General features: G+C 43.9%; 1 protein-coding gene and 1 long non-coding RNA gene across 2 annotated transcripts; both read left to right on the forward strand.

The window, feature by feature from the left end:
* Positions 1-344: 344 nt before the first annotated feature.
* LOC135494910 (uncharacterized) lies at positions 345-4477 on the forward strand. Its single transcript, XR_010448488.1, has 3 exons — positions 345-363; positions 864-907; positions 4438-4477. It is a non-coding gene; the product is annotated as an uncharacterized LOC135494910 (long non-coding RNA).
* Positions 4478-7561: 3084 nt separating this feature from the next.
* On the forward strand, positions 7562-9043 carry LOC135494354 (unconventional myosin-XVIIIa-like). The gene has a single exon (XM_064782272.1). It carries the CDS (start codon positions 7562-7564, stop codon positions 9041-9043), a length of 1482 nt encoding a protein of 493 aa, XP_064638342.1.
* Positions 9044-9822: the final 779 nt, after the last annotated feature.

A 9822-nucleotide genomic window follows, 5' to 3' on the forward strand; every position in this document is an offset into this window, starting at 1 on the left:
CACTACTTGCTAAGTATATTTGTGGGGGGTCGCCCTTTGGCGGGTACCCTCAGCGAGTCCATCTGTGAAACTGGATGCTCCCCTTCCGCCTTGGCATTCGGTCAGACGGCTCGGTCGGTCCGTGCTGAGGGCACTCCTCCACGCGGATGACTTCAGCAAGAGGCAATCCCAGAATAAGGTAATGGAAGGCCTCCTGGTGCGGGTTTTCTAATTTTAATTACACATTGTACGCTGTACCTTGGAGTACATTGTAGTTGGTCTTGTCAGGGTTATAACTTCAGGTTTTGTATGTAAATTTCCTCAATTATTATTCTAATGATATGAAATGTTTTATGTATGATACAGGTTATCTTCTACAAGGAGGTTTTATAGATAAATAAATAATCAAAATAGAGGTTTATGGAGGAATTTCCATCGTGACGCTACACAGAAAAGCGATATATGAAAATGATAATACTAGAAATGTGGTGTTTTTTCTGTCGACGCAATCACATTATTTTTAAAGCGATCTCTGAATGCATTTTATATTGTTGTTAGCGCGATCGTTGTTTGTGAACATTTCATGCAGGTTGCGAAGTCAAATTACTCTACAAAAATGGTTACATGTTTTGCAGTTTTCGTAATCTTATATATTTACTACCAACCTGTTTGCCTCGCGTATATTGGTGGTCTTTCTGCGTCGTTCAAGACCAATCGACGGGACGTCTCTATCGTCACACCGGACCGGAATCTCGCGGACGTCTCGTCGATTCTCGAATGTTCTTCAAACTGTATCAGTGATCCAAAATGCCAGACGTTCAATTTTGACCGGAAAAATAATTTTTGCCAGTTCAGCAGATATGAAGCTGGCATTTTACTCTTAGGGAAGGCAGAGGGCAGTGTTATATATTCCCGTGAAAAGGCGAAGGTTAGTAGTCAGATTCGATGACAATGTTTTACCGCGATAATAATAATGGTCATCTTCATCGAGAAAAATCAGCGAAGTTGATCTTAATTCTCCGCAATCAATAACAGATCGTGGTCAGAGTTAGTTCCTGCCGGAATGACAGAGATCTACGACCCATCATACTGTAGTCTGGGCTAACCAAATAGTCCAGTGTGCGATTAAAATATCAGATCTTGGTCCTTCTCACTGGACGTAACTCCCCTGAAAAATAAAATTATTTTCACCTCCGGTGTTGCAGTCTTAAATGTAGAAGACCCATGACATTTAATACCGCTGATAGAAAACACATAATAGGGAGTTTCCGCATCGCTTACGATTACGATTACGATTACGATTTCAAAGTCGTAATCGTAATACTCTCAAAACCGGCATGAACCAGCAATTTTGTTTCCGCATTCACACCAACGACTTGGTGAACTGTAATATAGGCCCTATACTCTGCTCTCATGCTCTGGGTGCACTTTTCTCGGCGCTAAAACATGATCAAAATCGCCGTTGATCACATTAAATGCAGTTCCTATGTTTGACAGATATGTTCTAAAGTATTCTTCAATGAATATTTCACCTTGAATTTGATATGTAGCGTGGAAAATAGGCTTTTCGCTAATCCATGTAATCGTTTTTCGACTTACGAAGATCAGCCGGAATCCTCGTAAGAACGAGACTAAAGTACCATCGACGATTTCGCCGGGGATGACGTAGCACCAAAAATCGATGACGTCAAACACAAATTGTAATCGTAATCGTAATCGTAATCGATGCGGAAACTAGCTAATATAACCCTTCGTCCCCGGGACACTTTGCCCTAGGACATTTAAACACGTTACAACAGTAATAAATGTCCTACACCAGAGAGAAACGACCTAGGTCGCATAATGTAAAATTTTGGTCACATGACTTTGCCAGGAGTTGAATATATTTCTTTTCGTCCGTTACGAGGTATCGCTCGCTAATGTGTTGCACAATCCTAACAATAAGAGAGGTTCAGTTGCACTCCGAGAACGAGGCGATTCCCTTTTTGCATACTACGTCATCAGTTCTCGAGGGCTTCCAACAGAATGCAGTACACTTTTGGCTCTATTCAATGCATGTAGCCTATGTACAATGAACTGATCACCGCATTTTCTCAGGAATGTGGACTTTTCTGAGATATGGAAGAGCCTCACGCCTTCAGAGAACAAATACGACTTCACCTCGTTCTTGTTCTTGTTCACGGAGATATCTTTCGTGACAACATCTCTGGGGCCGACTGAGTGAAAGTGCTTTTGTCACGATGAATTAGGTGATCACATCACATAATAAAACGGTTCCGCCGAAAATAGCTGCAAGTTAACCGGATATATACTGACTAATCATGTATTCACAATAATATCACATAAACTTCAGTTATTTTAGTGCACCTACTAGCTCCTTGGTGGCCAAAACTTTTGTCATTCAGTGCTGCCACCTAGGATGGAATTTATCAACTAGAATTCGGTCTCAGTTAAGCTCAGTCCCAGTTTGGTTTGGCCAACGGCCAAATGGGAGGGGTAAAAGGCTTGTTAGGATTTTTAGAGTAAATCATTGGCCGCTAAAGTATTTGCTTGGTCAGTTTTTCATGATAGAATTGAAGTAAGAGGCTGAACAACCCAATCCTGAGATTGCTTCGATTGTAAAATACACTCACGTTTATGGACGATCTCTAATGCAGATACCACTGGATTTCGTTGCCCTCCGTACAGCTCCTCCTATAACCGTGTTTGGAAAACTTGAGCAGAGAGCTCATTGTCAAATACGAGTAGTTCGAGCGCATAGGTATAGTTCGGGTTTCGGACAGGTACACAGTCAAGCGAAAATATTCTAATATTAATTGCACTTGTTAAGGAGTCTGTAGTCTGACAGTACTGACATTTGTAGCGAAATTATCAACTACTATGAGACGTCACTAGTTCCATATAAGGAAGCTCATTTGCATAACCTTACAACTTTGTTTACTAGGCGGCGTTGAAAATTCGCGAGCAGCGCGTGGATTCCCGGGTACTGTCAGCTGTTTCCACAATGGTTTTCGTAAGTGACTACAAAAGAGACCACAGTCTTCCGGTATACAAATAATGTTTGCGATGATAGCAAAAGGCTGTTAGGATAGCCTATGTTACACTCTCAATAGTAATTGCAAAGAAAAGATGGAGAATGCAAAGAATATTCATTAAGAAATAACTTTGAGGCAAGCGGGAACGTGGAAACCCTGTCGGAGGAATTAGCAGGGGAAGTAAATAACCTTAGAAACTGTACTGAACACAATATGGCAAAATATACTCTGTTTCCTCACGTATACCGTCTTCCTATACCGCTAATAAAAATAACAGTGTCCATATTGGGTGGGGTACGCAATAGGGTTCACCACATGCGGGCCGGTTTTTCTTTGCCCACGTGAATAGGCATTGTCAATTTGCTCCGCCTCCGTCACGCCATGAATAAAGCCCAAACACGATTGTCTGGTAATACAACCCATTCAATTCATTTAAAATACCATCGACCAATGGTAGTGGACTGCAAGTGGTGGGTGTCTCCGCGCCACGATCTGAGCCAGTTAGTCCAATCCACTAGGCCTAACCTTTGTATTAGGTATGCGAGGTATTCATCCCTTCAGGCCTCTTGCATATGGCGCCCAAAGACGGTATACGTGAGGAAACAGAGTATACCAGACAAACCGCTGTGTATATTTTGTACAGTATTTCGTGTGCTGTAGGCTTCCATGTGTACACATACCTGGGGCACCGAGTGGAGCTGAAAGGGTGGATGTCGTCCTGGGTGCCGACAAATGGTACCCAGGTTCGAGATCGACTGGACAATAAGCACCCTGGGTGCCATTACACTAGACAAACAGCACCCAGCTTCTTTTTGCCTGTCTTACGGATCTTAGGGACGACGTTTCTTGCAATCTCGTTTATCTCGCGCCGTGGTACTTGCGGCATTGGCAGTGCTCGAAATAAAAATAACAGATAAACAGAAAAAAACGCGTTTAGGCCTATAGGTCTTTGAAAGCACATTTCGGATATATCCCTCCTATATACCTTTTCTGAATAAATCATCCGAAATGTGCTTTCAAAGACCTTTAGGCCTAAACGCGTTTTTTTCTGTTTATCTGTTCTTTTTATTTCGCGCACTGCTCATGCCACAAGTACCACGGCGCGAGATAAAACGAGATTGCAAGAAACGTCCTCGTCCCTAAGATCCGTAAGCCAGGCAAAAAGAAGCTGGGTGCTATTTGTCTAGTGTAATGGCACCCAGGGTGCTTATTGTCCAGTCGATCTCGAACCTGGATACCATTTGTCGGCACCCAGGACGACATCCACCCTTTCAGCCCGAGTGGAGCATCAATTTTCATCGGATAGTCTATTGTATTTGGTAGCGGTAGGCATTCAAGACTCCCAAAAAAGAAACTTAAGAACATCTTCAAAAATCATACAACATGTAAAATGGCATATTCCTTTCTCCTCTTATTCCAACAGTTTAAAGTACCGACAGTGAACCTTATTCATTTATCTGCAAGCATAGAAACTGGACGAGGCAGATTCTCTCGACTTTACGAATCCGCAAGGGGCACGTTACCGATAATGTTGCGAAATCAATGAACAAATTGATGGCATTGATCGTAAATATTGTCTTATTTTTCGAGATGAGATCATGTAAATTCTACGAAAACGAATACCAGTGAAAGACCAGTATTCCTCGAACTTTACAAGTGATTTGGGGTCCTTGAAACTCCTCAGATTTATCAATGAAAGCTTATTCCCGCATTAGATTTTTACCGTGCCAATAAAAGCTCCCGATGTTATAAGAGTTTCCAAGCGACACTCCCTTTAACATGGTAAAATACCGCCGTATTATTACAGGTTAACTTATCTTACTATAAACGAAAGGTATTGGCCATGAAACCAGCTATAAAATATAGTCATGATGTCTACTACCACATGAAAGAAGACAAGATCATTGTAACTACCTTTCTTCCTCAACCAAAGCATCTGATCACAATCATGTGGCTATACAGTTTAAGGAACGTTAGTTCGGAGATTTGCTATTCACATTCTGGTATAAAACTCAAAGGCTCCTTTATCATAACCGGCGAATATGACAATTTCTTGATTATTTCATCGAAGAACACCGCATTGTTAAGTCTGGGAGGAAAAGTGCATGAAAGAATTCAGATAACTGTATTAAGACCAAATGATAGAAAAATCCAAAAGATAAGTTGTCTTTCACATAGGTTTATTATTGATAAGGGAAAACCTGATAGAGTGTTACTGTATTGTCATGATGAGAAACGTCGAGGCAAAGTTTTAGTTTTTATTGGCTTCGTGCAGAAGAAAACGAAAAATCCGCGGATTATATACTTTGTCATAGAAAAACTTATACACAAACACATTGGCACTGAATGGGTCACATCTCTCACTAATTTCGGTGATTTCGCTACTTGTAAAAAGCTACCTGACCTTGATGGAACTATAAGACTCTATCTTCGCAACAGAAACTCCAGCGAAATTCAAGAGAAGGTATTCCGTATTCCAAAATCCAAAGAAAGCATTACGGATCTTTTGATGGACACTACCAATAACAGAGTGATGTTTGTCCGGGGAGGGTCAGAGGTGATCAGCCTGGATTGGAATCTACTTACGCAGAGTAGGTGGCAATATGAAATCACTGTTCAGGATATGTTCATTTTTAGATTTCCCAGTCGTCATAATTTCATCGTCCGTAACAATGGTAACATTTTGCAATATCAGGCTAATGTATTAGCACGTGACACCAAGGGCCCACATGCCAAGTACTATCACAAATGGTTGGAAGAAATAAAAATTTGGGAACAGGTGTTTTAGAACTGTTTGCCATTTTTTTATGGACTTTCAGTTAGTTTATTTTGGGACACGCTTTATGTCATAACCGGCGAATCTGACAATTAATTGATTATTTCATGGAAGAACACCGCATTGGTATGTCTGGGAGGAAAAGTGCATGAAACAATTCAGATACATGTACATGTATTAAGACCAAATGATAGAAGTAATTGGCTTCTGGTGATTTTCGTAAGCCCTTTTCGGAGTGTGTTCCTGCGTGTTTAGGCGGGGGCGGGGGAGGGGAGGGGGGGGGGGCTGTAGCCATATCCTTGTTCGATTTTCATTATGGCATGTCGCAAGCCGTGTCCCGATGCATTCCAGTGTGGGGTCTGTGAGATCTGGACGCAATGCCACGCCAGACATTTGATGGATCAAATATGGGGAAAACTAATTGTTTGTTATGATGCTGACAGTAATTTTTATTGAGGGTTACATCTAAAATGTGGACCGGCTAGTTCCAAGACGGAACGGCACCTGAAGACTTTACAGTTTTTCACATCCCTCTTTGCAGTTTTGTTGCGGTCCAACTTTGCGCCAACACTTTAAACTATAAAACTATAAAACCATAAACTATTAACTGAAAACCAAAAAACGATACAAGGCAACGCTCAAGAACATGGATGCTTGGACCAACTGACTATAGATGTCACTATGCTGACTTGGCGCGGATCGAAACGATTGCCCTAATTGTCCTAACTACGTACGCGTATATGAAACACACACAAGTAACGCGAAACAATTGCGCAAAACTTACTTTAACAATAACGCATGAAAACTAGTGAACATAACTTCGCGCGCAGATACAGAGTCCTTGAAAGAAGAATATTGTCTTAGAAGCGCCTTTAGGCTCGATCATTGGAACTACATTGTTTGAGAACCAAAGATGGCCAACATTTTACGGTTAGCATAGTTTATAAGGATAAGGAATTCAAGATGGCGGCAGAGCTGGTCGATCTTCAAGGACCGGTGTTAGTTTTCTTCGGATAACCCAACATAGCGAGGACTATCTTACCCGTCTTCAACCGGAATATAAACAACTAGAGGTGAGGAATCTAATGATGTCACAATGAGTTTTGAGAGCAACGCAGATCTCACGCCAGAAGGACTTTCAAGGGAGTTAAATTCTCCTTCGGTTTCCTCACAGGCATCCATGTTGTCCGACAATGGCGAAAGTGGCGATATACCCGCTGATCAGGCCTGGTACGGCCACTTTCAATGAGAACTCTCAAATCTCCCTAAAGACTCGTACGTCGAAAGATTACTCGAGCTGACAGGAGAGAACACTGTGCAGATAGATCTGTTTAGATCATGGCTGTCCGATAAGGCTAAAGCAGCCCGGCCAGACGATTGTCCGACTTCCGAACCCATCAAACGCAAAAGCACCAAGGGTGGTGGGACCAAGCACGTCAAAAATGCTAATGACTGTTATTTGCTCCAGTCTTTCTTGGACGGGGCCACAGTTCACGATATTTATGAGGTTTATCGCTCGCATAGCAGAGGTTCAACCCCTGCGGATATCAATAGAAGGCAGCTGATCCTCGACCTAGCCATGCGCCATGTCCGAATCGCGCCTGCCAACTCATGCGCTACCAGTGTAGATGTACATGAGCAAGGTGTTGAAGCGGAAACCGATCAGGAAACCTCAAACATTCGCATAACCGCAAATACTAATCCAGTGCATGGCCCAAAGCTTCTCTCAATGGCGGACATTTGCGCGTGTGTGTGCAGGTTTGAAAATGACATGGCTTCTTTCAAAAACACTCATAGCGATCTCGCGCTTGAGCTCGAACAGTATAAAGAGCTTAATAAAGCAGTGTCACACGATTTTAATGCAAACAAAGTCAAACTTGCAGAACTTACTGCAACTGTCTCAAGGCTCGATGCTGAAAATGGTAACCTGCAAGCGCAGGTCACTAATCTGCACCGGGAAAAGGATGAAAAAGACCACGCAACTCTGAACGATCCGATCACCGATATCGTTGCGCTGAAAGAATCTGTGGGCTCGTTTGAGACAGAACTGAACCGAATTCGGGATAAAGTTACTGATTCTCAAGAGCCAGACAAAATCTCGAATCGAGGCAAAACGTTCGTTAAACAGACAAAATCCGATATCGCTTCCGTACTTGCTAGGATGGAGGCCTGTGAAGCAGCGTACGAAGGCCTTCACGCTGCCCTAAAGGAGCACCAGCAGGAGTACTCCTCGTTAAAGGCAGAGTGCCACAAACTGCAAAGGGATCTCAGTGACACGCGTTCGGAGTTGTCGGATGCGAGCCGGAAACGCGAGGCCCTAGCTAAGGATAACGAGAGACTGCGGGGTAAATGTGAGACCTTTGAGAATCTGCCGAAAGAATTCAAGGAGGTGAAAATTGCTTTTGAGCGCATAAAGGATACGCGCGACTCGGGTGTGGCCAAGTTGCGCAATGACGTCAAACAGGTAAAAACGGACGTCAAAAACACCGAGACTATCTTGAATGAACTTGACTCTAAATTCAAAGATCTGCGCAAAGGGCTTGACGCAGTCAAGTCCAAGGCCTCTGATACCGAAAGGAAAGTAGCAAACGAATTGAAGTCCCAAAAGGATAGCTATGCTACTCGTACCCGCAATGAGCAACATAAGGATGCCAGCGCACAAACGGTCGCGGGAAACCAGCCATCCACTCGTGTCAAAGGCACTCAACCTCTCGGTGATGCATCAGCGGTCCACCATTCAGAACGAGCAGCCTTGGCCAGGAGGGCTGAGCAAGGGATCCTCCCGCCCCAGCAAGTTGAACGAGTGGGGGCCAAACCCCAGCATATCGAACGGATGATCACCCCCACTACCCAGCAAACTGAACGAGCGGTCCCTCCACCAAAGCAAATTGAAACAGTCGTCTTCTCCAATCAGTGCATGGTAAAGAACAGACCGAACCCGGATATCGACTCTGGGGTAGATAGCTACAGAACGAACGAGCAGGGCTGCGGGGAATTCACTGGCGTGACCAGAAAACCTCGACGGCGGAGGGCGCCCCTATTCGTGGGGTTCATCTCGCCCCGGACCACCGTTGACTCAATACTTAGGTTCTTAGTTGGTCACAAAGTGAGCGAGCCGCACGTTAGACTCATGAAAAGCAAAATTAGAGGCACCCAGTCAGCTAAAGTCATTGTTGACCTACAGGACAAGGACATGTTGCTCCATGAGGACTTCTGGCCAGCCGGTGTCCTCTGTCGGGAGTGGATGGATTAGACAATCGTTTCATGGATAGCTCGTCTCGTAACCTATCTCTTGCGTGCTGGAATGCGCGCGGCATAATGTCCGGGTCACTATATGTGGACAAACTGCTCACTTCCCGGAATCTCGACATTTTGGGAATCTCAGAACACTGGCTATATCCTGACTCGGCCCAGTTCTTAGAGTCCGTTAACAATGATTTTTCTGCTTATGTAGTCTGTGATAAAGACCTATTTATCTCCGATAAGGTGCGCCGTGGTAAAGGTGGTGTGGCCCTCCTATGGCGCAAGGATCTTACACCCTCTATCACCGACCTGCACCTGGATAGCGATAGAACAGTGGGAATATCACTGAGTATTACGGGGTATAGGATGATCACAATCATTGTGGCTTACCTCCCAAGCTCGAACCACCCGGACGATTACTTCATCGAATACGTGGACTACTTATCTCAGCTGTATGATTACTACAGCCCCCTTGGTGAGGTGATCATCATGGGGGATCTTAACGTGAAAATCGACGGGACAAGGGTGCCGCTGTGCGTTACTAGTCGAAGGATACGCGCAATGAACGCCTTCCTTTCAAACTCTGGACTTATATCTGTCCCCGCCAGCAATATCTGCAAGGGCCCCACCTATACCTTTGATCCGTTCGAGGGGGCCAACAAAACCCTTATTGATCACATCCTAGTGAATGCTTCGCTGATGGAATCGGCTAGTGATTGTGTTATACTGCAAGAAAATGGCATAAACACATCGGACCATTTACCCATCTGTGCAGTAGTAAAAATGTCC

This window comes from Lineus longissimus, chromosome 10 (assembly GCF_910592395.1).
Source record: "Lineus longissimus chromosome 10, tnLinLong1.2, whole genome shotgun sequence".
In the NCBI taxonomy this organism is placed as follows: domain Eukaryota; kingdom Metazoa; phylum Nemertea; class Pilidiophora; order Heteronemertea; family Lineidae; genus Lineus; species Lineus longissimus.

What these genes read in the sequence shown, in the direction of transcription:
- LOC135494354 (XM_064782272.1), top strand. Translation starts at nt 7,562, where the DNA reads ATGGCTTCTTTCAAAAACACTCATAGCGATCTCGCGCTTGAGCTCGAA.